Raw genomic sequence first — 27,977 nt, 5'->3', positions numbered from 1 at the left:
TGAGTGAGACAGCGACGTGCGCAGCAGCGCCGAGCGCGCCGCCACCGGACGCTGCGAGGCGCGCAGCGCAGTCGCCCCCCACGCGCTCTTTCCGCTGCGCCCCGACTCGCCAGCTCGTGCGTGCCCCCCTCCGAGCACGTAAACGCACGCGCTCACTCCAGAGCACACTGAAGAGCGCGCGCGCGCACGGGCCAGAAGCAAGGCGAGACAAAGATGGCGGCAACGGCGGGGGAAGCGGCGTGATATGCAAGAAGGAGAACACAACCGAATTATTATTAACACTATCAGTCTAGCGTTCGAGAAAATGGAAACTATGTTACAGTAGGACGGTCCGTTTGTAGGAATAATTCAGATATACATCCCAGCATTTCCCCCGTCAAAGGGAACGTTAATTTTCTTTTTTTGATTGAAAAAAAGAAAAGAAACTAACCGGGAGCAGCATGGCTTCACACAGTAACCAGGTAGCTACCCTAAAACTCTTCTCGTCTCCTCTTCTTATTCACAGCAACTTTACACCGCATGAGTTATTAGCATACAGCTACTTATTAATTGTATTTCCGTGACTATACGTTGCAACTGAAGAGCATTGGTGTCGTTAAATGTTTGTGTCATTGAGAAATATGCTTAATACTGCTGGCTAATGGTATCCTCCCCCATTGAAATAGCAGCATGGAGCAGGCCCCAAGCAGCCTCGCTCATTCATTTACACGCAGCCAGATAACACGGATCGGCTTAAATCGCACCAGCACAGAAATCGGTCGTTTGCAGCAGAACATCGCACCTCAGAAATATATCAACAGGTGTCCTTTCCCCCCGTGGGACGGTTTGGTGTGAATTTAATTCGTTGTGTGCTCGGCCCACCTGCTCCTGCTGCGACAGGCCTGGCTTGGCTAATACGCGTGCGGATTTTCAAATGCTTACAGCCGACGCGCTTTCTAGCTAATAAAAATAAGTAAGTGCAAAGTAAGAAGTTGACCCAGTGTGTCGCACTTGGGGCAAGAGCAGCAGAGTTAATTGTGTCTTATGTGCAGATGGCGGTTGAAACGTTTATTTTAATTCATTTGAAGTGTGAATCGATGGAGTCGCCAGTGGTGGAGTGGTTTCCTATCACATGCATCGGGCCTGTTGAATGGGGGCGGTGTTGTTTTCCGAGGAGAGGCTCATTCAAAAGGCTCCTAGCGGGGACGGAGAACCAACGGGCCGGGACTCTGGGTCATATTTGTGGCTAAATAAAGTATATCGTGTACCGCACACCCGTTACAGTTTAAGGCTCGGCCAGCTAGCATGTTTGCTAGCCGTGTTTCAGCCAGTTGTATTTTAAAGGTTGATAGAGAGGCCTGCTAGCTAACTACTCCACTGTAATGTCACAGGACGGATTAGCTGTCCGTCTTGAATGTTTGTAAATTAGCGAGCTACCGTGCAAGACAGCGATAATATATATCAGTCGTATCAATAATATATAGCTGGCAAGCGAGCCACACGATATGTGTTGCATTTAGTAGCGGGTTTAACTAACAGCCCATAGACTGCTTAAAGTTTCTCTTACGCTTTCGTAGCTTGCTAGCTAGCTAACGTTAGGTGCAGTCAGTAGCTGTTTGCGAAACGTGTGGCGAGTTAGGCCGGCCCGATAATTTTACGTTTTAGACATTTCAGAATGGTTGAGACATTTGGCTAGCTAAGCCGTCGGTGGTTTGTATCTCCATTAGCTAGCCAGCTACATGCCCAAGAGCACAGAAAGAGGCGTGTTCGCCAGTTTCGCTTCTAGCTAGCTAGCACATGCGTCGGTAATGACAGCTTTGCCGTTTTCTCCGAGCAGCGCTGATTGAGAATTTGAGTTTCTGCTTAGCCATAGCTCATACTTTTACGTCTTAACACATATCCAGTTAAGCGCTGCAGAAATTGAGACCCCCTCTCTGTAAATGAAACATGGCTAGCTTAGCTGCATTTCAGCTGAATCATGGCGATCTTGGTGCCCATCCCCCTTCCAAGTTAGGACGGGTAGCGACCACTGCACGCTTTAATCTGTAACATTAGCTAGCCACATATCTTAGATGAATCTTGTGCGATTTCCCCCTGAACTACTGAAGTCAGTCCTTTGTCGCTGTTGCTATTTTGACGGAGAATTTAAGACGTTTTTTTTATAACTGAATGGGGCTTGACAGGCAGAGCAGTGATTGTTACACTGTGGGTGTTATGTCAAAGCGGACAAAATGCTCTCCAAGAAATGCAGAGATGCTGATATGAATTGCGACTTGCCGCTAGCGCATGCAAGCAGTAATTCCAAGCAGTTTGATTAACATGCAGGCCTATTAACTTGTATTGTAATTATTGATGCGCCCCAACATATGCACATTATACAACGATAATAATGACACTGATAGCGAAATGCATATGATGGTATTGTGGCAAGGACGCGTTTTTGTGGGAACCACTATCTCTAAGCAGTAGCAACTTACAGTATTTTAGCACTCCGAGGTGAACAAAGCAACTTTCTCATGAAGTACGCTTGAATGGACGGCTTGAAGTAGGCTTGAAACTTCACCACTGCTGTTTAGTAAAATGTTCTGTTGTGATGGAATTCTCATTACAAATATACCTCATTTTGTATGAATGTAAAACGTCTAAGTTGTTTTTTTTCTTTTTTTCCACTTGCATCATTTCGAGCACAGACGAAAGAAATCTTACGCAACATTCACCAAGTAAGGTGAAATTTGAAGCTGTAGTACCCATCCCCTCACTGTCGAGACGAGCTAATTTTTGTTGCTGTTGTGCTTGTGACAGTGTTTAAATTATTTGCAGAATACAAGAGAAGAAGCCTGTGTGGTTGAATCTCATTTTTGTTCCTCCCGTTGTGTGGTTATCACTTTCTTCTGTGGACTTTGACAGTGCAGGGAAGGCTCTGATGTAAGGGTAATCTGCATCTCTCACAACACATTTATCTTATTTGAGTAAAATTTTTTTCCTGAAATGCAAAACGGTCATGTGACCTATTTGAATTTTGATTATTCAAAAAAATGCATTCTCCAGGCATACCTTTCTTTGGCGTGGCGGAGCGTCCTGGCACCTGTCAATAATATGATTTCCAGGACACAGCAGGCCTCGGTTTTGTAGTAGAATTAAATTGAAAGCAAGCACAAAGAACCGCTTGTCTATAAATACCCAGTGTTACAGAAAACGCTCCAGAATTGACACATCACAGACAGAGTGGTGAAAGACTCACATAATTCTGCAGTTCATGGATGCAATGTACAAGAAACAGGAAGCAGTTACAAAACCTTTGGCCCTTGGGATCGCAGGATTATTTTGATTATGTGTATTAAGGGAATGCACAATACACTGTAAAAATATCATTCAGGTTTCTACAGCAATATGACCACCCTCCCCCTGATCTGTATAGGACTCTGTCTCATATAGTTACCAAACAAAAGTTACCAAGTTACCAAACACGCTGAAGAATCTGTAGCATTCCAGATGCTTCGTGTGTTATCCGGAGAGGATTAATTATTGTCCCGCTGGCGTTGCCCACCAGCCTGGGGAGGTTCATGACACTGATTCCCGCTGGAGTAGTAGGTAGCTATTAATGGTTGGTGACAGAGGCCTGGGAGGGGAGGCGAGTGTAGGCGCTGAATTGTGGTTAACGGGGTGCCAGTGCTGCTGGTTCGTGTCATTGTCACATGAGGGTGGTGGCGGAAGGGCCTCTCAGAATGAAGAAACGCCCAGATGGGATCACAAGATTGCAGCTGAATTAGAGGGGTGTCGTTTTGGCCATCGGGGTGTAGTGGCAGATGCATCTGACTGCACCTACTTTGCTCTGCCTCTCTCCCTCTCCCTCTCCCTCTCCCTCTCCCTCTCCCTCTCTCTCTCTCTCTCTCTCTCTTCCTCTCTCAGATGGAAGAGAGCTGAAGTTATCGGCGACTGTAGGGTATGATCTGATTGGCTGTTTGGGGTGGTGGGGGGGGTGTTTTCTGTAATGCAAACGTCCGATTCATCTCTCTGAAAGTGGCACGAGCATGTTGAATGGCTGTCCTTTTGATTCACATGGGTGGCCTGTCTTCCAAGTCAAGTGAATTTCATTTCGGTCCCTTACTCGTGCACGAATTTTGCGGTTTTTGTTAATCGCTTGACTGTTAATTCAGTGCGGTTAACCTCACCCAGGTTCACACATCTGAAGGAATTTTGATGGAGAGCTCCAGGTAAAACCTGAGCTGTAATTTGGTTGTGTTGCACAACGCCAATTGAAGCTTGCAGCTGCAAATCGGGATCAGCTCTGAAGTGCTGTCAGAGCCTCAGGGCATAACCCCTCCTCCCTCGGAGTTTACATGTTATCTGTTGTATCCAAATAGGTTGATGTTTACTGAAGCAGTTCAGGTTAAGAGCCTTGCTGACCGTTCAGCGTCAGCAGTGCCTCACCTCAGTTTCAAACCTGTCTGTGTCCTTCACCGCCACACCACACTGCAGCAGCCTAACCCAGTGGGAAACCCCATTGGCTCTGGAAACCACTTTTGGTTCCAGTTGTGCCTCTGTTGAGACATAAGCCTCATGCTACTGATGATTTCCATCAGCTGCACAGGCGGGTGTTTGGGTTGTTAGAGAGACCGGGCCCAGCCCTGGCCTTGGTACACCTGCAGGTAATGTAAAGCCTGACAAAACTTCTGCCAGGTGGAGACGCAGGTGAACACAGCGAGGCTACGTGTGTCAACCTTGCCTTGTCAGCATCTGACCCCGTCCTGGGTCTTTGACGTGAGTTCAAATGTGTTCGCACGGCGTACAGTCCTAAAAGAGTAGGAGTCTTGAGTTCTCCTATTTAAGCTTAAAGTGCAGGGCAGCGCTCATGTTCAGACACATCTGAGCAGAAATCATGTTTACTTAATGCTGGCCTGTGTTCATTTTTGGGAGTGTGCCACACTTGCTGTTTCGGTTGGTTTCATTCAGATGTTGAGGATACGCCAGAGAGGGAGAGGACCTGGGAGACTGGAGTACTGGAGGAATGCTGTCAGTGCTGAACGAAGCAGTGGCACTGGTTTTGGGACTGTGAGGTTACCCCCCCACCCCCCCACCCCCTCATTGCTTGTAGTTTCACTCGTTTGAACAGCCAGGTTTTATAACCTGAAAATCCAGTGATGCAACTACTGCCACTGGGGCTTATCTCTAGCGTTCCTATTTTTTTAATATATACGTATATATATATACACACATACTTTCCCTCAGGTCCCGTCAATATTTACCACCCCTCCCCCTCCTTCTCCTGTGTTGTATCTCTTGGCTTCATTGTACTATTCCGTTTAATTTCCAGAGAAGTACACCGTGCTCTTGGCCTGGTAACATGTTCTGGAGACTGGTTGCCTCAGATGACACTGTTTTACATGCTCCCACCCTATCAGAGGTGCTACAGCACGTATCCCACAAGTTACCCCCCCCCACCCCCCCACCCCCCATAAATGGTGACCCCGCCCTCACTCCCGCCCCTGTAACATCCATTCACAGAAGGCCAGTGTGTCATGTCACTAGAGCATATTCAAATAATACAGATGGCTAATTTGCTGTAATCCTCCCTCCGACCGAACAGTGAGGGGGAGCTTAGTGCGGTACGCGAGGCACGCCGCGCTGAAAGCCGCAGAGGGAGATTCTTTCTGTGGTGATTGTATTAGCTGGCCAGAGGCCATTGGATTAGGGGGCTGTTTGTCGTCGTAGTGCCGGTTCAGCAGTGCGGGCTTCTGGTTTTCCAAAGAGCCGCATGTGCTTGAGCTGCACTTTCTTTTTCTCTCGCCCTGCTTTTGCACGACCCCTCGGTCAAACGCGTGCGGCAGGATTATCTGCCCCGCTCGCCGGCTGATTTAACCCTTTCTGTGCTGCCCGGAGCCGCGCGCTGCGCCGATCTCGCACCCTCGCTGGCCCTCACCCCCCGTCACTCGCCTTGGCTCTCCCTCCGAAAGCGCAGTGCTCACCAGCTGCTGCTTCTCCTCGCCAAGGAAGAGGGGGGAGGGGGCAAAGCACCTGAACTATTACCCATGTCCCACAGATAAAATTAGATTTTTCAACTAGTGCAAAGCCCCCCCCCCCCCCCACCCACAGCCCCTCCCTCTTAACACGGCAAAGTAGGAGTAGAAATGGAGACCTAATTACCCTACCGCGTAGGTCTGTCATTGAGCACTAACTGCGAGAGACATTCAATTACACAGTTAGTGCGGCTGGGATTAAGTTAATTATAGCCAGCAGGGGGAAAAGCAGGTTATCTTCACCAGGGCCTGGAGCCAAAATGGAGGAGTGTCCGGTGCCCCTTCCAGCTGGTCTGCTCGTCGGTCCGGTTTCACACCTGCCCCAGGGCTTTCTGGGTGGATTAGCAGATGTCATCTCCTGACTGAGGATGCAGTGAGCTATAAGGTGGTTGACCCAAGGGTCATGTTGTAGACGGTTGTACAACCTGTGTCCTCGCCCTGACCTCAGATAAAATGGTGTGGGATGTGGTTTATCATTTTGTCAACCATGTTAATAGTGAAACATATTGCTGCTCAGACAGGAACTTATGAACATGTTCCTGGTGCTAACGGTCTTTTAGTCCTCCTTGAATGGTAATTTGGCCTGTATCTGTGTTTAGCTGCATGTCCGTCTGTGTTAATATCTAAAATTGGATATAAACACCCTGTATTATTTCTGTTCACCTGCAGAAAGTATTTAACAATTTATATACATATTTCAATTATTTAACAACAATAAATCTAGTAATAAAAATACACAAAAAAACAAAGAATGTTCAGAAGATGCATGAAGATGATGGGTCATTAGGTGAAACTGTCACTTGGACCAGACGGAGCTGGAATGATCCTGGCATCTGACTCCTTTGCTCTTCTTTTGAACGGAGGGCTTGAGACAGTAAAGACCCATTGCAAAGTCCATTGCATGTGAAGTGATTACAGGTATGGATACAGGGGCGGTGTGATGCGTTTTGATTCGGATTGAACTGGGGGAGGTCCACTGGAAGCAGCACACGATATTGTGACTTGAGCCATCCCGTGCATGTGTAAGTCTTAACTCGAGAAAAAGAAGTTGTGACATCATGGATTATTCCGGATGACGTGGCTCCCTTGGTCCCGTTTTACACAAACTGTAAGCCCTGGGTATAGCCGTGTCTGAGCTGGAGCAGCAAAGGAGAGGTAGGTATGTTGTGTAAGGGAACAACTGTAGGAATCCCTGTTTGAACCCGTAGGCTTTCAGACTTCAACCTGCTGGTCACAGCTGAATTCTGGCCAGAGTGTGTGTCAGACTGTATTGGCAAATCCTGTAGACTTTACATGGACAAGAAGTTAAAATACGGAGAGGTTGTGATATTGTCAGTCCCATAAAGGGTGGAGCCAACCCTTTACTGTCAATCACTGTCTTGTTCGAACCAATTGTGTATCTTAACCCATGTTTGCACCGGTGAAGCCCCTCTCTCCCTCCACAAATTTCAGTGTGGTTGCAGATGTCTGTCCAAATGGTAAAACGTAAGTTTTTATGTTTGAAAGTTGTTGATTTTTGTTTGTGTGCGTGAAAAGGCTGAAAAGTACTGTGTATTTGCTCGGTCAGGTATGAATTGAAGCTCTCCACACCATGCGTGTGTAATAATTACACATGCAGAGGCAATGTCTGTCAAGCCAGGTTACATTTGTTTTCTGATGGGATGCTTCTTCTGGCCTAGTGTTGGGAAATAGATTCAGAATATTCTAGAGCTTATCCAAATTCATGACGTATTCCCTGGGTCATTAACCTATGCCACAGATATTAGCAACGCGGAGTCTTTGACGTAACCTTCCTTGCTCAATGTCCCGCATGCAGGCCTGGGGTGAAACAGCTGAGTCACTTTGATCATGCGGGGAAAAGAGGGTCGGTGCCGCGTCGCGCTGCCCCGTCACATGCAGCGTGACTCATCGTGTTTTTGAGTTGTCCTTTACTTTCACCTGGACCGATGTCGCAATCCTTTTAAAGGACCGGGTTCCGCGGGGGCTGGCGTGTGCCTGCAGACGGTGCCGCTGTGCGGCCCTGAGGCCTATCTGTGCTGATAAGCGCCGTGGGCACGGTCCACACCGCATCCGTTTGAAATCCGCCTCGTTGTGGATGCAGAAACACCTGGGTGGGAGGGAGTCTCCTGCGACAGCCTTTTAAAGCACATCAAAGAGATATGGCCACCCTTTGAGTCTGCTTTGCTCAACTTGTTGTTGCTCTTCTTTATTATCAGTCGCTTAACAGACACCTTATCCAGAGGGAGTTGTACACGTACTTTGTGTCATCCACTTGTACAGGTGGATTTTTACTGAAGAATTTTGTTGTGGTTCAGGGGTAGAACAGTAGTACCCCACCTGGGCACTGAGCTGGCGACCTTTGACCCTGCACCTATTGTATGTGCCACACTGCTGCCCTGGTTGTGAAACAGCTGTTTGTGCCCTCTCGGTCCTTCAAAACAGAAGCACGCGTGTTCGAATGAAAGCTTACGTTAGACATTACACAATCTGGAAGTTGCGGTGTGAAAGCCTTATTGCCAGCACACTTTTAATTGGGGGATTGATTTTGCTTTTTGTGGGCTGGGCCAGGGTAGGTCAAGCAAGACATCATATTGGATAAATTGCAACAAATCAACTTGCTTTTTTTGATGAGGGTGAGCTCATGATTTTGTCTGCCTTCCCCCCCCCCAGTACATCTTTGGGGAGTTCAGCCCTGACGAGTTCAACCAGTTCTTCGTTACTCCCCGCTGTTATGTTGAGGTAAGGAAATGTCCCCGAAAATAGCCTCGTTTAATATCCTGTTTGCATTTCAAAGTCGCAGACTCGTAACATAACCCATTTACCACCGTCACATTGGGCCCTGTGTTTCTAAACGAGTGTCAGTTTCAACTTTTAAAGCCGAAGGAGTTCACTCCCTTGGGAAATTAATAAAATTTAAAAAAAAAAAAAAAAAAAAAAATATTTGTACCATTTCCAACTGAAAGCTGTTTTGTTGAACCAAACAATGATACTGTTCAGTGTAGCAGTTGATTGTGGGGTGCGTTAGTGTGCTAGGGAAATGTATATTTATGGTCATTTTAATAATGATGTCATCCTTTCCAGCTTCCCCCATTCAACGACAAGGTATCCTCTGTCAACCAGTCCGCAGGTAAGAGCTCCTCTGTTGCAATACCTGTTGGGTTCTTCATCCCAGGGAGTGGCGTTTGCACTCACCTGTTTGAGATCAAAGCCTGTGGAATCAGACACCTGACAGGAAATGGCCCACGTGTGCTTTCCCCAAACCCAGCAGCGTCTCACTCCGAGGAAAGACGCGCACGACAAAGTTCTTTTTCCCTGCATAGGGAAACTCAGAATTTATCATATTGAGTAATGTTTTAAAGAATTAAACATTTTGTGATGTATTGATCATCTTAACACACACGCCAACCCTTCCCCCTCTTTCCAAGAAAATGCATTGCAAAGCATCATTGTCCTTCCCTGTACATCCATCAAGTGTTAAGTTTCCTTATTCTGTCTCTTTACCTTGTACATTTATCCCGGTTTGTATTAATCATTTAGGAAGTCACTGCACCTCTGCTGTGCCATTCTATTCCGAAACAATGAGACGGCAGGTTTGCGGTGAGTTGGGGCTCCAGAGCGCCCCCCTTCCCCCCACCCCACCCCTTTTTGTTTTGCTGCTGAATTCAAACCCAGGTTTAAGCTGGTGGCTTTCTCAACTCTTCCCTGACTCTCATCCTTGTCTGTAAGATCTGTATGGCTTTTGCATGCTTAGGTGCTGTGAAATCTCTCTCCTCTGGCCCGTTTTAATATTGTTTTTAAAAGCAGTTCCTTTCAGTTGAATTGAGGGTGAATGTCTCTCTTTTTAATACCTCACCACTGAACAGATCGTGGTACGTGAACTGCTTCTCTTAGGGGACATTGATCTTTTTTGTTAAAAGGCTAACATCAGTATTTGTGGGTAATATATTCCCTGTTTGTCTGGCGTTTTTAACACGTATGTGCTTGATTGTTACCTTTTTTTCTTTCCCCAGAACAAATTAATTTTTAATGAACACTAACAGAGGAAGGCTTAATTTATGGAAACGAATGAAACTTTCTAACTTTGCGAATTTCTCAGCTCCTGTACTTCCCAGCGGTAGCAGGTGGTAGGGGCTTTCTGGTGAACCAGAGACGTGCTTCTGGGCCCCTTTCTGTATAACCCAGCATCCAGCCTGTCTCCCCAGAGAATGATCTGCCCTGCACTCACTAACTCTGTCTTCATCTTCATCCGCAGCTGTTTCTCACAAACTGTTTAAAAATTGTACTGTAAGATTTAACAACCTGTCCGGAAATCCTTGCGAGTTGAATGTCTTCACTGAATGCAGGTTGTTGTATATAATTTAACAGGACAAAGTAAAACGTTATAAAATTATAGTTTGCATTCCCCAGTTTGATGCATGTTTAGAGGAGGAAAAGCTGAAATATTTCTGTGACATGCTTAGCCTTTCTGTGGGCTTCAAGTAAGCTCTAAAATACTGCTATCTGTACTAGTGAAGACCTTTCACTATGGTGAAAAAGATGAGAAATTGGCGTTCTTTCCAAGAAGGCATAGTTAAAATTGTGAGCGATTTCTTTCATTTTTGAATTCAGAATGTCAAACATTTGCGGTCTTCACAGAACCTGGTGAGACCCTCCAGCTCAATGTAGCGAGTTATTTCGAACATGCATTGAGCAAATGCATCAAATCCCAAAATCAGCGGCACTTCAGTCAGTTGTATGTGTGAGAAGGAGGGTGCCTGAAAGCTGACTGCCGCCTGTGGTCCTGTGCAGGGGACGAGTACCAGCGCATTGAGTTTGGCGTGGGCGAGGTGATGGGCCCGGAGCCCGTCCGGGTGAAGGAGTCCCTGCAGAGGGTGTCCAGCACGCTGAACCCCCAGGCTCCCGAGTTCATCCTGGGCTGCCAGCCCTCCCAGAAGGTTCTGCCGGGCCTGCAGGTGTCCGACGCCCCCGACGGCGCCGACTTCAACTCCGTGGGCTGCCCGGACTCGGATCTCCCTCTGCTGGACGGCGGGCGGGCGTGCCCGGATCTGGAGGGCGTGCCGGGCAGCCTGGGGCAGCGAGAGCGGAAAAAGAAGAAAAAACGGCCGCCGGGGTACTACAACTACCTAGAGGGCCCCGGCAGCGGCGGCGGCTCGTCTGTCGCCCACGGCGATGCACCGCTGGGGGCGGGGCTGGTGAACGGACACGTGCCCAGCGCCCCAGGGCTCGGCTCAGAGTCGGACATGCCCGGGGACTCTGTGCCGGGGGCCCAGGTTTCCAGGTGTACCCCAGGAGACGACACCCCGGCCTCCCTCACGGCGAGCACGGCGGCCGCCGGCAACCAGAGGACTTGCGAGAGCCCCGAGGAGTCCTCTTTGGACTTCACCAGCGGGGCCGCCTCTTTATCAGACAGTAACAACGCGGCCTCCTCGTCGTCCTCCTCCTCTTCCTCCTCTTCCTCCTCCTCCTCGTCCTCTCACAGCAGCGGGGTGGCGGAGGGGGGCAGGACAGCAGAGCAGCCGCCAGAGCCCCCGGGCCTGGAGGGCCCCGAACTGCTGGGGGGTGGGGGAGGGAGCGAGAGGCACAGCCCCAGCCCAACCTCCGCTCCTCCTCCTCCTTCTCCTCCTCCTCCCTCATCGACACCCGCTGCTCCCCTTGCCCCCGCCGGCCCCTCTGCCGCTCCCTCGGGGCCCGATGGGGCCCCAACCACTGCTACTACTGATGAGGAGGAGGATGGGGGGGGCGCCGGGGTGTCCAACGGGCCCGCGGAGCTCGACACCGACGAACAGAAGGACTCCTCTGAGAGCGGGGAGCCACAGTCGCGGCCGCCGCCCCCCGTGGCCCCCGCCTCCCCGAACCCTGAGGCCCAGCCCGCGGCGGAGCAGGCCCAGACGCCCGCTCCCCCGGCTCCCCCCGGGGCCCCCGCAGCCAGCGCGCCCAAGTCCTGGGCCAGCCTGTTTCACAACTCCAAGCCCCTACCCGGGGGCCCGCAGGCCTACGTGGAAGTAAAAAACGTTCCGGCTGCCGTCACCGCGGCCCCGGCCGCGCCCCAGACGCCAGAGCTGGCGGAAGATGCCAAGGAAGGCCCTGTGCCTGTGTCCGAGGACCCCATGGCCCCCAAGCTGGCAGGTAGTGTATCCCTCAGAGTGCTGGCACAGGGTTTCGCAGGCCAGGCACTGCAGGAGGGAGATACCACTGCTGTTGCTGTTGCTTCCGGTTTAAACGGTTTCTGTTTCTGAGTGGTCCAACCACATGGTGGCAACGTTGAGGCATTTTTTTTAATCCACTTTGTGGCACCTGGTGAATTTAGACGAGAGAAGCTGTAATGTAAAAAAGTCATTTCTGCAGGGGCCCTGAAAGCGATATTGTGAATGTGATAGTTGTTCAGCATCATTCGTATCTTTGTCAATTTGACTTTTTTGTTACTCTTCTTTTACACTCTTCTTTTACACTCTTGGAACACTCGTTACACACAACTCGCACTGCGTTGTTAGAGATTGTCTTGATGACCACCAGGTGGTGCTAACACATTAGTTGTGATTTACTGACGTTGGTAGATTCATTCTCTCCGTTCAGGTTTGCTCTGATTGGCTGAGGATTTACTCCTTTGCTGAACGTGGTCACACCCTGTGTTCTGCCGGATGCGTCTCCATGGTTATGATGTCATCAAAGAGGGCCATTGACTGCGGTCTAAATAGCCTTATAGCTTGAAGCCTGTCGCCTCGGCCACGGAAGCATGCGATTAAGAAAAGAAGCCGTTTTACGCCAGTGACGTGCGAGAGCGGAAATTAAGCCTGTTACCACGGCAATGCCCGGTTGAGCTGCCTCCAAACAATTCTGATTTGGAGAACCCCCCCCCCCCCCATCCCATGTCCCCATCTATTAAATGTATCAAACAGCCCGTGAAGTTGCACAAAGCACCGATCTGCTAAGCCGCGTAATTGCTGTGCTGTTATGAAAGTCTGCCCCTGTGTCCCTGGTGCCGCAGCTCCGCCACAGTACGCCCCAGGTGTTTTGAATCAGTCCCCCTGTAAACGGACTGAAAGAGGGGACCTCCAGAAGAGGATGTTGACTTTGTGAGTTTGGCACATGATCTTGGTCGATCGGTCTCCCTTTCTGGAGTGTTTTTTTTCTTCTTTTTTTTTTTTTTAGCTCTGTGGATTTGTTTTCTTTCTGTACACGTCTCATGGCAGTTGGGTGATTCTGTGGTGTGTGTTGAAGTGCATAGTTGTGGTTTGCTATGAATGTGGAAGGCAGGGTAAGTGGATTTAAACGTAAATGGTGTCATTTCTTTAATGCACCACAAGTAATTGGAATTTGATCTACCCTAAGAAATGCAGGTTTGCAAAGACGGTCAGATTACAATCCGTCATTGTGTTTTTCAGGAGCAGTGACTAGGTTATTTTACCAAAACTAGAGGTAGACTTGAAATTTGAGTGACAACATTTTTACGTGGCCATTTAATCTGTGCGTTACATCATAAACCTTGTAGCAATTTACATATAAAATTACAAGGGTTTCACTTGAAGGAAAAATGTTGCTGTTTTGTTTCCTGAAATTTGGCTTATGTCTGAGGTTCTGGTTTTAAGTACCATTTCCTCTGAATCCTCCTGAGATCAAAGTGTCATTGGGAAGGGAGATAATGATAATCTCGCTTCAGGAAAAAAGGGGGGATTCTGCGGTGCTCTGCAGGCTTATCAGATCCCGGTGTTCATAAATAACAGGTGGAGTTCAGTTTGAGTTTCTCAGGCCTCTTTTCTGCAAGGGGAGGAATCTTTCCAGCCTTACGACGCTCTCTCCGGCTCGGCTTTGCATTATTTATCAGAGAATAAACACAGTCTGAAAGTTTGTTAGCTATTAAACGTCGGGCTGCCTAGATAAACATGCCGTTTTAAAAGTGTAGCTCTGGCGGTGAATAATTCATCATGTGGCCGTGTGTGTCTGTACAGTGTAAGAGGGCCGATTTACATGAGCGGCGCCTCGCGTTGCCAGGGCTCCCCTCCGTGATTCTGCTCTTGTTAGGAAGGACCCCTGACGATGAACAGGAAGCTATTTATAGTTTATTGGCTTGCCTCTGCAGCACGGGCAAACACGAGTTCAGTATGCTATTCCAGGCCTGGAAGGGAGGGTTCCAGCCTCCGAGGTCTCTCTCTGGGCGCACGCAAACGCACTGCAGCTATCTGGAGTGTTACCAGCTTTGGTGATGGCTGCAGCTGAAGTGCAAAGGCCGGGACTGTTGGAATTGCTGAGGTGCTGCAGGTTATTGATACACCTGGCTGCCCGTGCACACCTCTCCATTTCTTCATGTCAGCACACAGCCACCCCCCCCCCCCCCCCCAATGGCTTTCTGTTGGATTTATTCAGACTTATTCATATAATGCCTCTTCATCGTTGTGGACTTACGCAGTTTATTACAACCTTTTTTTTTTGCATCCTCAGAAACAATTGAGAATGTGAAGCTGATTCACAAACCGGTGTCTTTGCAACCGAGAGGACTGATCAACAAGGGAAACTGGTGCTATATCAACGCTGTATCCTTTTTTTTTTCCCCCCCCGCGTCAGGCACAGCTGTGGCCTGCCTCTGTAAGCATTGGTGTGAAACACATTGTAATTACGTGTTTTTGAACTAATCATAATTTAATAATTGTTAATCGGCACAAACAAAACACCCCAGACAGCAGACCAAAAAAAGAGGAGTGAAAAATGCAAGCTCTATTTCTGCACAATATCAGCTTTGATCATTCTGCATATCTCCTGTTCCTCTCTGAGCTGATATGACCCTTGACCCCTGCGCAAAGACCCTGCAGGCTCTGGTTGCCTGCCCCCCCATGTATCACCTGATGAAGTCCATTCCCATGCTGAGTGAGACGCAGCGGCCGTGCTCCTCCACGCCCATGATCGACAACTTGTAAGTACCGCCGCTGTCTGCAGGCGACGCCCCCTGGCTGTGCGCATCACTGCGTTACGCTGCGGGTTTCCCTGGAGAGGTGTCGACGCACTTTACTCGTACAGTTTTGCCCAACATCAGTATGTGAATGTTTATAGCACAGGCAGCAGTGTAGCATAGTGGTTAAGGAGCAGGACTCGTAACCGAACGGTTGCTGGTTCGATCCCTGCTGGGACACTGCTGCTGTACCCTTGGGCAAGGTACTTAACCAATAGTTGCCTCAGTAAATATCCAGCTGTATAAATGGATAACTTTGTAAAGAACTGTAACCTATGTAAGTCGCTTTGGATAAAAGCGTCTGCCAAATGAATAAATGTAAATGTGTGTGTGTTAGTGTATGTGTGATTGCTGTTCAGTATTGTTCCATATAGGCATCTGGGTGATTATTTTGTATTTAGCTGACACACTTATCCAGAGCATCTAAAATGGCATGACATAGTTTAAAATACATAGCACAGGAGCAGCACTAACACGTACGGACCAGCTGGAATTAGGCAGTGGGGTTCAGACTGGAAAACTACCAAGATTAACATAGTAGTTTAAAATGCGTGTTATACATAGAGAACTCTGCATTGGTTCTGTGTTTTAAAACTCTGTTGCTGTAACTTTAGTGTGTCCTTTTCCTTTACAGTGTTAGGCTTGTGAATGAATTCAGCAACATGCCTGTACCGTCAAAGGCCAAACAACAAGGTGAGCTTTTATTCTGTGGCATCTCTCAGTCCTCGTGTTTGAATGTCTGCACGAATGTGAAGTTGAACCAAGCCTGTTGTCCCCCCCTGGACAGCTGCCGGGGACAAAGTGATGAAAGACATCCGACCAGGAGTTCCATTTGAACCCAACTACATTTACAGACTTCTCACTATCATCAGGTCCAGTCTCTCAGAGAAGGTAAACCAAGTCGCCCCTCTCGTAAGTTTGCAAAGAACAGCCGCTTTTCTGCATGTGTAGGTGTGTTGGGAGATGGGGGGGTGGGTAGTGTGATAGTGTGTGTAGCCTGAGATCCTCCTCAGATAAAGTAAAAAATATTTGCAGTGTTTTACTCATGAGACCTGTTCTGCCTACGAATGTGCTTTGAAGTTGAGCCGTTCCATGCCAGTCTGTCTCGTCCAACGTTCTAGAACCTTACTGTGTCTCCGTTCTTGTTGTAGAACTTCACTGAATGATCTGACATTCTGTACAGTCCCACCTCACTCTCCCTACACCGCACATTTCTCTGTGATTCACCCAGTCCTAATCGCTGTCCCTGAGGAAGCCGTGCGTTTGTGTGTAGATTGAGGCTGTATCAGCTTACCCCACACACACACACACACACACACACACACACACACACACACACACACACACACACACACACACACACTCAGTCTGGGTGAGATTCATGCAGGAATTATGGGTCTGGCCAAGACAGATGTACCTAATTAGCCTGCATGTGAGACACGCCAAGACTTATCTGTCAGGCTTACTCACCGTTGCGGTTTCTTACCAAAAATACCACATCTTTCCTCACAGCCTTAAGGCTAATGGCACAGAATTATCCAAACTTACTGTACTGTTAACAAGTTATCGACTGTTTATCAGAGTTAGTTTTTTTTTGTTTCTGTTTTATAGCCTTTTAATTCATTTTCTTAATTTAACATAGTGAGATTATCAATACCCCATACAAAGGTTTGTAGAGCCAGCCAAAGAGCTGTAGATCAGAGGTCCTTGAAAGAGATCTGGATCATGGCTAATGTTACAGGGAGCTGTGTAATTTATAACCTACACTTAGTGTGTTATGCGTGTGCAGTTTGCCGTTTGTCCCGTATCTGCATGCAAACATCTCTTTATTGCTCTTGCTATTTTCTTCCAACACCAGCATCTGCTCCTTGTTGAACAGCTAAATAAATGCATGTCTCTCCACAGAATTATACTGTCAGTCATTTTCTTCCCTGTTGTGGTTTTGTTGGATTTGTTCATTGATGGCATGCCTGTCTTAGCAGTGTTGGCTAATTCTGAACCCTGTAAATTCATGGCTAACAAGTTCTTGAAGACAGCTGTTCTCTTATGCAGATAGCTTCTGTAATTGTGCTTTGCTATACAGAACTGGTGAGAATGCTGTTCAAACCGTCATACTTTTAGTGCTAATATGCTACTTGAAATGTTTACGCATGCACGCAGAATAAACGAGTTTCGTTTATGAACTTGGGCTCTTGAGTTAAACGTGTCACCCATGAACCCTCAAGAAGCCCCTTTGCAAGAATATGCAGGAATTCAACTCTGATCAGCCCCTCTGACCTCTGATCTGCTGTAGCTGTAGGTCAGCAGCCCTACTCTGACAGTATGTCAGCCAAAACCAAATGTATGATGGTGGTTTCACCCTGAGCTCCAGCGGGCCCAGCGGGAGTAAGCGTGTTTTTCCTCTGTGGAACAGAGCGTTACCCCCAGCTAGCCTGCATAGCGGTGTTTGCGTATCATCAGCAGTTGACACTAGAGAATAAACGCCGGTATCCCAAGCTGTGTCATGTCCATGTACCTGCAGCAGCAGTCCCAACAATCTGCTCCGTTCTCCTCTAAACGGAACTGAAACCGCAGCCGTCTACGGTTATCATCCCGCATAGTGAGCAAATGAGCAAAAATTCAGCCAGCTGCCTCACCAGTTTGTTGGCAGAGTGTCACGGTGTAGGCCCGTGTAGACTTTGGCCAAAAAATTTCAGTGCTCTGTGTGTGTTGGGGGCGGTCAGCAGCACTTGAAGTAGTTGGAACTCCATGGTGGCATTGCAGTGGTTGGAGCAGCTGAAGAGAGGTTTCTCTTAGTGTTCTGATGGCTGATTGGCCAGCGTTGTGGCCAGAGGGCTGATGGGACACTGGTGGGCTCTGCCTCGGCAGCAGGCTCTAATCTGGGTGCCCGTTGGCTGTTCCCAGGGCCGGCAGGAGGACGCCGAGGAGTACCTGGGATTCATCCTCAACGGACTGCACGAGGAAATGCTGGCGCTGAAGAAGCTCATCTCCCCGCAGGACGAGAGTAAGCACTACAGAGAAGTTATACATGTGTTAATATATCCATTTTCACTGTGTTCATACGAACGGCTTTGTTCTGAGTTTTGTCACTGCCAAGAATGTTGCAGCTCACTTGGTGAGCAGCTCCCTCAGAGTGGAGGCAGTATCTTTGTTTGACCACTAGGTGGCAAAAGAGAGCTTCTAAGAGTACTAACTGCTGTCCCGGTACAGTGCTTGCTTTGCTGATCCATATATCAAAAGGGAAGAGTATCTTCCAAAAGAGATGTGATTTATTTTTCCTGTTGGAATGTCTATCTGCCAGACTGTCTGCACTGAAGTGACCTTTTCGTGTTTTGCGAGCAGAGGCCTCCACACTAAACGGACCCGAGCCCCAGCCAGGCGCCGAGGAGGACGCGGGTGAGAAGGAGGACGACGGCAGCGATGACGAATGGGAACAGGTCGGCCCCCGAAACAAGACCTCCGTCACCAGACAAGCAGACTTCGTCCGCACCCCCATCACTGACATATTTGGAGGACACATCAGGTACGGTGTGGGGGGAAAAAATGGTCACTGGCTTGTGTAAAGATACATAGTTATAAAAGAGTGGGGCTTTGTGACTTCAGAATGGGTGGCGCCATCATGTACTGTCGCTGACTCAGTGATTTCAACCAATCACTGAATTTTGCTGGGGGCCGCAACCTCGCTTGGGTCAGTCCAGTCAGCAGTGGCTGACAGCACACAGTAGCACCATCCATTTTGGAAATCACAAAGCTTATAGGGGAAGCACACCAGGGGGCTGTCTGTGTCTCTGTGTGTGCGTGTGTGTGGGCGCGTGTCTGTGTGTGTGTGTGTGTGTGCGTGCGTGCGTGCGTGCGTGTGTGTCTCTGTGCGTGCGTGTGTGTGTGTGTGCATGTCTTTCTCTGTGTGTGTGTGTGCGTGCGTATGGGAGGGGGGATGACACTCTCTTCTGCCCATCGCAAGTGTTTTCTTTAAGACACCTGCCTTCACGTATACCTGAAAGCGCACGGAGTCCCTCCGAGCCGGGCTTTCTCCTTCGTTTCCCTCGGCTTATTTTCCTTAGCGGAGCTGCACAGCTGACCTTACTCCTCTTTACGCTGGCAGTCCGGAGCCTGCAATGACACCAGAGCCGGGGGAGCATAGTGCCGTCTTTATCCGGCCTTCCCCCGAGCGCCTGCTGCCGCAGCTGGGGCCATGTCAGTGCCACCGGCTGCCTGTGGAGCTCTGCTCCTCAGCGCCCCCTCCAGAACCCCCCCAGGGGTACGTGTGACCGGCCGAGCGGGGGGCAGGGCAAGAGCGAACGTAAACAAGCCCGAATAGTAAAAGCTGAACTGAAGTACGGTGCAGAAATTCAGCCCTCTCTTTGAGGTTGCAGTCCCCCCCCCCCCCCCCCCCCCCACCTTGGCACAGGCACACACATGCACACAGTACACGCACCGCACGATTGCTTACAAATCGCCCTTGGGATATTTATGAAATCAGAATTGGATGAAAGTGCTTTGCAAGTGGGATCCCTTAAAGTAGAAAGTTGCTGAAGGTCGTGCTTCAGTCTGAGGTACTGCGGGGCTGTGCGCGGACAACACAGTGAATCATTCAGCCTGCGCTGGCTGCCCGGCTCGTCAGCCTGTCTGGAGATAATAATCTGAGTGTTGGGTTTTTTCACATTTCACCACTTTTGATCATTTTAAACCTGTTCTTATTCTTGATGAAAGGGGAAGACTGGGGAAAGAACTGTGCACGGATACTGTGGAATGCCTTATAGGTCACGCAATATGTAGTTGTCAAATCTTTGTAACCACAGTCAGACCCAGAGTTCATTGTAATCCCTTGGAGCATAAGTCTGATAGTAACAGAAAAGTCTCCAGCCTTGTGGCTGATGTAGTCTGAAATGATCAAGGTGGTATCCAAAGTAAGGATTCATGGGGTCTGTGTGTTTCCCCAGACCAGGTGTTGGATGCCTGAGACAGGCAAAGCCCTGACTGGGACCACTATAGACTGTAGTCTAGCATAGTGGGAAGGAGCAGGGCTTATTGCTGAAAGGTTGCTGGTTCGAGTCCTCGCTGGGGCACTGCTTTTGTACACCTGGGCAAGGTACTTAACCCAGAATTGCCTCAGTAAATATCCATGTAAGAGCTCTAACCTATGTAAGTTGCTCTGGATAAGATCATCCTCTAAATGACGATGTAATGTAATGGACCGTGGCCCCACTGCCTGTGTGTGTGCGCGTGTGAGTGTAAAGGTTAAAGGTTGTGACCCTGACCCTGACCCTGACCGGCTTGCCCCGCAGGTCGGTGGTGTACCAGCACAGCTCCAAGGAGTCGGCCACGCTGCAGCCCTTCTTCACCCTGCAGCTGGACATCCAATCGGAGAAGATCCGCACTGTCCAGGAGGCGCTGGAGGCCCTTGTGGCGCGGGAGTCCGTTCAGGGGTACACCACCAAAACCAAGCAGGAGGTGAGCGGCCAGCACGGGACCTTACCCGACAAGACCCGGGGGGGGGGGGGCGGCGGTGCGATTATTGTGGGGGTCCATGTGCTATGGCTGTCTTCTCAGGGTCCTTCTGGAACCTTAGTTTTTGTTTTTGTCTGTTTCAAATGTGCGGTTGCCTCTTTGTTGTCGTAGTGAAAGTCCAGAAGAGTTTGAAGAAAAGAAACAATCGTTTCCCCTCGGCCTTGTCAGATCCATCCATGAAACGTTTGTGGTGTTTAGATGTGAATTTTGTGAATGTTCAGACAATGGGTTTGTTTGTAAATTGGTCCCCCCCCCCTTCACTCCTCTGTGTTAAAGCACTGTACACAGCAGTTTTCCCTAAAGGGCCCCATGTTTGGTTGAAGTGGTCGGGATGTCTGATGGATTGTCTTCTCTCTGGGCCACACCGCGAGAACTAACCTCACCCCCTGAGAGACCCATTTGTGGATGTGGACACTGTACCATTGTTTGTAGAACTTGTACTCTGGCTGCGCCGAGGAAAACACTCCCCTCTTTTGAGCCAAAAATGTAACTCTGGTGCTTCAGTCTGCAGTGGATCTGATATCTTGATCAAAAAAAAAATATATATATATATTTATGGGGACATGTGTAGGGCAGCTGTACTATGGGGCTCTTAGCACACGATTGTTTTTATGATGTCTGTCATCCGTTTTGTGGGAAGATGGCTATGGAACCAGAGAACCTGCTGATAGGTGGGGAGCAGATTTGTATAATGTTGGCTTTTTAAAAGGCGCTTTTAAGAGCTCGCACTGTTGACATTACAGCACCGTTGATTCATCAGTGATTCAGCAAGTGAACCGCTGTGGCATCGTGTTCTCCCTTTGCTATCACAGTTCAGACTGTCCTGCTTTCAGAACAGTCCCTGTTTAATAGAACCAACCGGCATGCTTAAGAGGGAGCTCCTTGAAGTTGGTACATTGTGTGACGGAGCGTTTGACTGGGGTGTGGGGGCGGCAGTGTCAGGTTTGACTTTCTTTTTCTTTTCAGATCGAGATCAGCCGCAGAGTCACTCTCGAAGAGCTCCCGCCCGTGCTGGTGCTTCACCTCAAGAGATTTGTCTTTGAGAAGACCGGAGGGTGTCAGAAGCTGATCAAGAATATTGATTACCCCGTAGACCTGGAAATCAGCAAAGGTACATGTCCCTGTGTGCCCGTCACCAAGGGCGCGGCCAACAGATGCTCAGCCTCCACTGACAAAATGGCTCTGGATCTGACACCCTTTAATTTCAGGTCTAGTTTATGTCTTAGTACTTTGCTCCTGAGATACTGTTAAAACAGTGCCTGCTTTCATCATAAAGGATTGGAATCCTTAAACGTATCTTTGACACAAACAATGTAGCAGAATACATTCATGCTCTGACAGATTAAGTTTCTAGCCAATCAGTGACTGATGTTGGGTTGAGAGGACGGAACCCCAGAGATCTGGAGTGCGGAATTTGCACTGTTATCCACATGTGTGCAGATGTGATACAGGCAATGACTGGGTTAGATCTGGTCCCCCCCCCCCCCGTCCATCTTTATCTGGGTCTGGTCTGAACTGATCTGCTCGGAACATCAGTGCGGCAGGAGTTATCCATTCGTGAATGTGCAACACGGTGGCACAACAGATGCAGCTCATGCTTGATGGCACGACTTTGCATGAACGGTAGAAGTGGGATTGTAATTCGATTGCATAATTCAGGGGAAGGGGGCACACGGACACACTGAAAGGGAATTGCACACTTTGCAAAGTATCCATTGGCAGGTTGCGTCAAGAATAAATGTTTTTTGTCCAATTACTTTGTCAAATTAAGGATAAATCTGTTTCTTTAAACCTGTCAACAATGATTGTTTATTTACATATTACTAATTTCCTTACTACTCATTTTTTACCTGTAGGAGCTTGAACTCCTGTCTAAACTTCACCAGATTCAGTTCAGTAGTATTTATAAAATAAACTCAAGGGAAAGTCTTTGTTTGCTTGTACCAAGCATGCACCAAAGGGAGAGCCTGTAGAATGTAGGTGTTGCTGTGTCTAACTGAGGTTTCATTTGAAAGAATAAAAGCTGTCTTCTCAGTTCATAACGTAAATACAGAGTGCAGCTCAGCCATCCACCATCTCACTCCAGTCAAGTAGCCGTTTTGTTTTGTGGCTATGGATGGGGTTTGTGTATTTGGGGAGGCAACCACCCCAGCCGTGCAGAGCGTTTTACACACCCTCTCTCACTGACCCGAGCTCTCCCATCAAAACAATCGACTTCACCCTCGCACCTTCGCGTTTCTGCACCTCTTCGGGCCCCCAGACAGCCGGCCGGGTTTACACCACTGTCCTGTTTACCATCCCAGCCAATCACAGGCCGGACGCTGATGCAAATATTTGTAGAGAGAGCCCCTCCCCCCCGGCGGCACCTCCACCTTCACCGCCGGCATCCCGTTTTCCCGCCAAATGGCTCGTCTTTCTGCAGAAATATGTGTAGCATCTTGGACAACTGCGTGCGCCCAGCGTCAGTGTAGCAGCCCTGAAAGGAGAATTCTTCCAAGCCTTCCCCCACAACAACAGTCCTGGGACCCAAATGGGCAGAATGGAAACAAGCCGTCGCCCCTCACGGTTGGAAATCGGGTCCGCTGTGTTTGGTTTTCCGCTGTGTTTCAAGCGCTGCAACAGCTTACTTTGTTTAGGAGCAGAGATGGCCTGCCAGCATTTTAGCCTACTTGGATTGCACTACAACATGCAATCTGGATTTTGTTTAACAATTGCTAAAAATATTTAGTTTCTTTTTTTTTTCTCTTTTGCTTTTTGGTAAGTGGGTGGTTTGTTTTCTTGGAACAGACCAAATAAAAGTAATGGACGTCACTGGAGTGTGAAGTTGTACTTTTGTGTAACACTAGTCATGTGTGTTTGTTGTTGGTTTCTTTTCAGATCTCCTGTCTCCAGGGGTGAGGAGTAAAATTTTCAAAGGCCAAAGAACCTACAGGCTCTTTGCAGGTATGTCATTTTAATGTTCTCAGGATTCAACACGGCCTCTTTCTATAGTTTTCCATGCCTGCTGTCTCCTGTCCTATCCAGATTACATTAGTGATACACAATATACAAAGCTTCACTCCTGATTTGTGTACTGTCCCTGTCACCTTTCTTTTCTTGTAATCACTTTCACCAGCAGGAGTACCACAGCCAAGCAATAGATGTATTTATTATCTGGGCCTTTGAAATCTCTTGGCGTCCATGTCTGGAAAGGGCTTGTAACTGTAAGATAAATTATGTTCTCCCACACACCACGAAGATGACATATTGAAATGCTGTGCAGGGACCTCTCTTTCCATAAGTCAATGCCAAGAGAATTAGAGGGCTAAAGTGAATTGTATAGACATCACTGCAATGCAGAAGGTGGAATAATTTCATGATTAAAAAAAAAAAAAAAAGAAAACCAAGAAAGTATTCACCCAGACAGTTCCTGGGTGCGAGCACTGTTGGGTCTATTTCAGCAAGGTTGAAATGTAAGTGCACTGACCTCTGACCCAAAAGGACAATGATGGTCAATGATTAATCGTTAACTGCCTCAGAACCGGGCCCAGTGTGACCATGGCTGTGGCATTCTCAATTAGTACGACAGTCCCGGTGTGGGGAACTGCTGGAATTGGGTGAATGGAGCAAGAGGGGGTTAGGCACTGCTTGGCACTGCCTCCAGACATGGGCGAATTGTGTAGCACCCCCTCAGTGAAGATGAAGAACCAGACCATGTGTCTCAGTGAAACCCCTCCCCCAGTTCCAAACACGGTCCCTTTTTCACCTCCAGAAACCAGAGTAAGTTAGCGTCACTGGTTTATTTTTGCTTCAGAGGCAAAAAAGACACATTTGGTTGTCTGAGTAGCCGGGATGGTTACCCTTGGCCATGGTAGCTATAACAATATGGTGAATTTTTTTCCCTCCCGGAGTATTGTCTGAGGGCCAGCTCTTGGCCGTCTGGTCCCGGAGACAGACGCAATGAAAGCTGGCCATAGTTGTTTCTTCGCCACCCGTTACATGGCACATGTGGGTGTTGGCTCAACAGTAGATGCTTCCACAGTCCTTCCCCTTTATTTCCCCCAGCTAAATGGAAAGACTCGGGTTTTATGCATTTCATCGCTAGGAACTTTAACGCTCAGTGCCATGGATTGCAGTGGGAGTTTTTTTCTTTATTCCAGTTGCATAAACTGTCCATGTACAGTTGCAGATGTCTTTTGAGAACCCTGTGATACACGTGTCACATTATGTGGACGATGGGGGTATTATGTCAGTAAAAATAAAACCTTTGAATTACAGAGCCTGAAGCTTTGGGCTCTGCTCAAACCCTAGTCACCATTGAAGTTTGCAAGGTAACAAATGCTAGCATGGTTCATTGGCCTTAGGCTTCTCGTGAAGATAACGTCTGTTTGATGCCAGGGTTTTGGATTTGGAGTATTTAGCATTCATTCAGAACAGATGTGGACAGCGCTCCACATTGGATCTGCGAACAGATGAGCCATGTTTTTGTGGTTTGTGGAGGGCTTGTGTCCTTGCATAACTTTCTTAGAAATGTAATGTGAATGAGTGAAGGGGAATTCCTGTAATGCTTGATCCTTTTCAGCGAAGTCTCCTCCTCCTTTTAAATTGCTTTTGGCAGTAGTGTGGCATGGTCTTAGGGAGAGGGGCTCATAACCCAGAGGTTGCCAGTTTGAATCCCAGCTTGGAGCACTGGTGCTGTGCCCTTGGGCAAGGTTCTTAGCCTGGATTGCCTTAGCAATTATCCAGCAGCATAATTAAATGGGTAACATGCAGAAATTAAGTGTGCAGATCACTCTGGATAAATGCATTTTCTGTGCAAACAAAAAGGTGTGTAATGTGCAAAAAAAACAGGTTTTGGTCCTTCAGAAATATGTAGTTTTATCAGATTCTCATGAGTCACTTTTATACAGTGACACAGTTTGGCTAATGCATCATAGCAAATGCTAACAAGCCACTTTGTTGCTTCCCTGTTTCTAACACAAATCAAAGTTTTGCAGCATGTTCGTCCTTGCCTCTCTGATTTCGCTGATGTATGCAACCTCTCACAAGTTTACTAAATAGCGAGCTAGGTAACGGAGTCCTCTTTCCAGTTCTGTTTTTAAAAAAATGCAAAGCTAAGAAAGCATAGTATTAGTGTGCATAGCTCCACTCTTAACCCTGCTGCTGCCTCAGGGTTCAGGGCATAGGCAGCCAAGAGAACGGGTATTTTACAATTCTAGCAAGTTACAAGTGTGTATACAGTGAGTTTAGGTATGTATATTAGTTGGCTGATCTCAGGATGGGTCAAAGATAAATATTGCTTCCTGTAAATCAGATTTTTTTTTTTTTTTTGCGTGCAGAATGATTATGTACCTTTGTCCAGTAGATTATCTGCCATCCTGTCAAAGAAAAATCATTGGCCAATCCTGATGGTGGGCGGGATTAGTACTGTGATAGGAAATGTTTACACTTGATGGAACTTTGCCAGATTTTTAAATTTGTAAATCGAGTTTCACCTCATTCTGCCTCCGGGGGGGGTGCTGTGTTTGTCCGGAAAAAACTGGGCTGCAAAACTTGATTCCCCCCTCCCAGTTTTGCACTTCGGTATTGCCAGTGAGGTTACTGCCTTGACCACATACAGTTAGAATACATAATTTTTTTTTTTTTTACTTAAGTCCAAGAGGGTGATACAAGCCCAGACATGAATTCTACCCTGTTACATTGCAGTTTGCTCTTAACTTGAGAGAGGTAATTGTTAAACTGTTCTTTTTTCCCCCCCACCTAACCCAACACTGAGTTGCTGAAAAATAAAAACAGAAAAGTAATGACAGGGGTGGAAAAACCAACCTGCTTAAATCTGATTTCCAAACTTGGGCAAACTAGATGGAAAAGCCCCTTGGAGCCCCATGGGGGCATTGAATATTGAGTAATTTGGCAGCAAGTGCATTTGTTTTTTTTTTTTTTTTTTGTATATCGTTCATTAAAAATGGCTTATTGTACTGCCTCTCCTGGAGGACTGGCTTCAGTCAGGTGAAAGGATGTGCTTTTTCATCCGCTGTTCCCCACAGTAAAAAAGGCTGTTGATGCGTAATATGCTGACTGCAGGGTCTTGTGGCCCAGCATCAACACTGCCCCGCAGGGCTCCTTACTCTCCCATCTGCCCGAGGCCAAACAGTTTGTTTCCCCAAACAAGGGGCCCCTCTGAAGGCCGTGGTGAGCTCGATTGGGCTTCAGAGACGGTGCAGGTCCTCTCTCGACTGAATATCCTCCATCAGGGCTAACCTGTGCTTTGCTTCTTGTGGGCTACGGTCTCAATTGGTCATCCTGCTCTTCGTAAACCAGTCACATTCTCAGAATTAAGGACGCTAAGCGGGTGTACACAACAGGAGGAAGACTTTGAGGGTAATCCAAACCTCCCTTCTAAGGGCTGGTCAGCCCCACCCCGACCTGAAACGTGTGAAGGAAGTGGCGGTTGAACTGTCTTGAGATTTCCAGTGTTTCTGACTCACTTCTATCCCTTTCGTCTCCCTCCCTCCCTCCCTCCCCGCAGTTGTGTATCACCATGGGAACAGCGCTACCGGCGGCCATTACACCACGGACGTCTTCCATATTGGTCTGAACGGGTGGCTGCGCATTGACGACCAGGCGGTGAAGGTCATCAGCCAGTACCATGTGATGAAGCAGACCGCGGAGCGCACCGCCTACCTGCTGTACTACCGCCGCGTCGACCTGCTGTAGAGACAACACTCACCACCTTCTCAACAAGAACACTGCCCAACTCCTTCTCTTGCAAGGTTTTCCTCTTCCTGTCCCCCTGCCCTTTACCCCGCCCCCCCCACACCACAGCCCCGCCCCTGTCCCCCTGCCCCGCCCCCTTTGCTTTTCCAGTGAGCCAGCTTTCCCAACAACGCCTTTATCCTTTTATCTTTTTTGGAAGAAGAAAAAAGACAAAAAAAAAATTGTTGCTAAAGACTTGAACTGAGTTGGCTTCCTCTTTTGTCTGTGCAGTGCTGCTGGGTTTTTTTTTTCTTTTTTTTTCCTTTTTTTCTTTTTTTTTTAAATGCTGAGAGAAAAGACTGTTCGAATGCAGGGGGAGGCTGAAGGACAGCCAGGAACGGAGTCTCATTTCTGTATCCCCAGCCTCATATAAACTGGGAACATTGGATTGACTTCAGAGAGACTTGAACGGAGGAGGCTAACAGTTGTGGGACTGCTGGAAAGTTTCTAATTTGTTTTGTTTTTTGTTTTGTTTATTCTTTTTTTTTTTATTTCAAACAAAACGGCAGAGAAAAATCAAAAACTGTTTTTGCCTTTTAGCAAGGGGGAGTTGTCGGTCTGTTGAATTCACAGCAGTTTACGTCTCTTCAAATCTGCCCTCGTGCATCAGAGCCCTGCACCAGCATATAAAACAAACGGAAAAAAATGTGTGTAGATCTTAACGTACAAAATCTTCTGTTTCCTAACTCCCAAGACAACTCTTCATCCTCACGGCCAACTCTTCCTCCTCTTCCTCCTCCTCTTCCTCCTCTCACTCCTTCGCCTGACCTTCCTGATGCTTTTGTATGTGCGTAACA

At 48.0% G+C, this 27,977-nt stretch overlaps 1 protein-coding gene across 4 annotated transcripts; it reads left to right on the top strand.

Moving 5' to 3' along the window:
* The first annotated feature begins 203 nt into the window (after positions 1-203).
* LOC118787970 (ubiquitin carboxyl-terminal hydrolase 10-like) lies at positions 204-27,281 on the top strand. Of its 4 annotated transcripts, none has more exons than XM_036543761.1 (15): positions 204-461; positions 8,667-8,735; positions 9,078-9,123; positions 9,534-9,593; positions 10,785-12,122; positions 14,433-14,524; positions 14,792-14,901; positions 15,572-15,630; positions 15,725-15,828; positions 17,842-17,941; positions 18,280-18,460; positions 20,223-20,388; positions 21,412-21,556; positions 23,323-23,388; positions 26,954-27,281. In XM_036543761.1, exons 1-15 carry the CDS (start codon positions 441-443, stop codon positions 27,139-27,141), a joined length of 2,745 nt encoding a protein of 914 aa, XP_036399654.1. In that variant the 5' UTR covers positions 204-440; the 3' UTR covers positions 27,142-27,281. The 4 variants fall into 4 exon arrangements, with proteins under 4 accessions (XP_036399654.1, XP_036399653.1, XP_036399657.1 ...); XM_036543760.1 differs by having other exon boundaries at positions 15,725-15,849; XM_036543764.1 differs by lacking the exon at positions 9,534-9,593.
* Positions 27,282-27,977: the final 696 nt, after the last annotated feature.

Source organism: Megalops cyprinoides, chromosome 13 (assembly GCF_013368585.1).
Source record: "Megalops cyprinoides isolate fMegCyp1 chromosome 13, fMegCyp1.pri, whole genome shotgun sequence".
Lineage (NCBI taxonomy): Eukaryota > Metazoa > Chordata > Actinopteri > Elopiformes > Megalopidae > Megalops > Megalops cyprinoides.
The sequence above is the reverse complement of the archived record's forward strand: the minus strand, read 5'-3'. Positions and strand labels throughout refer to the sequence as shown.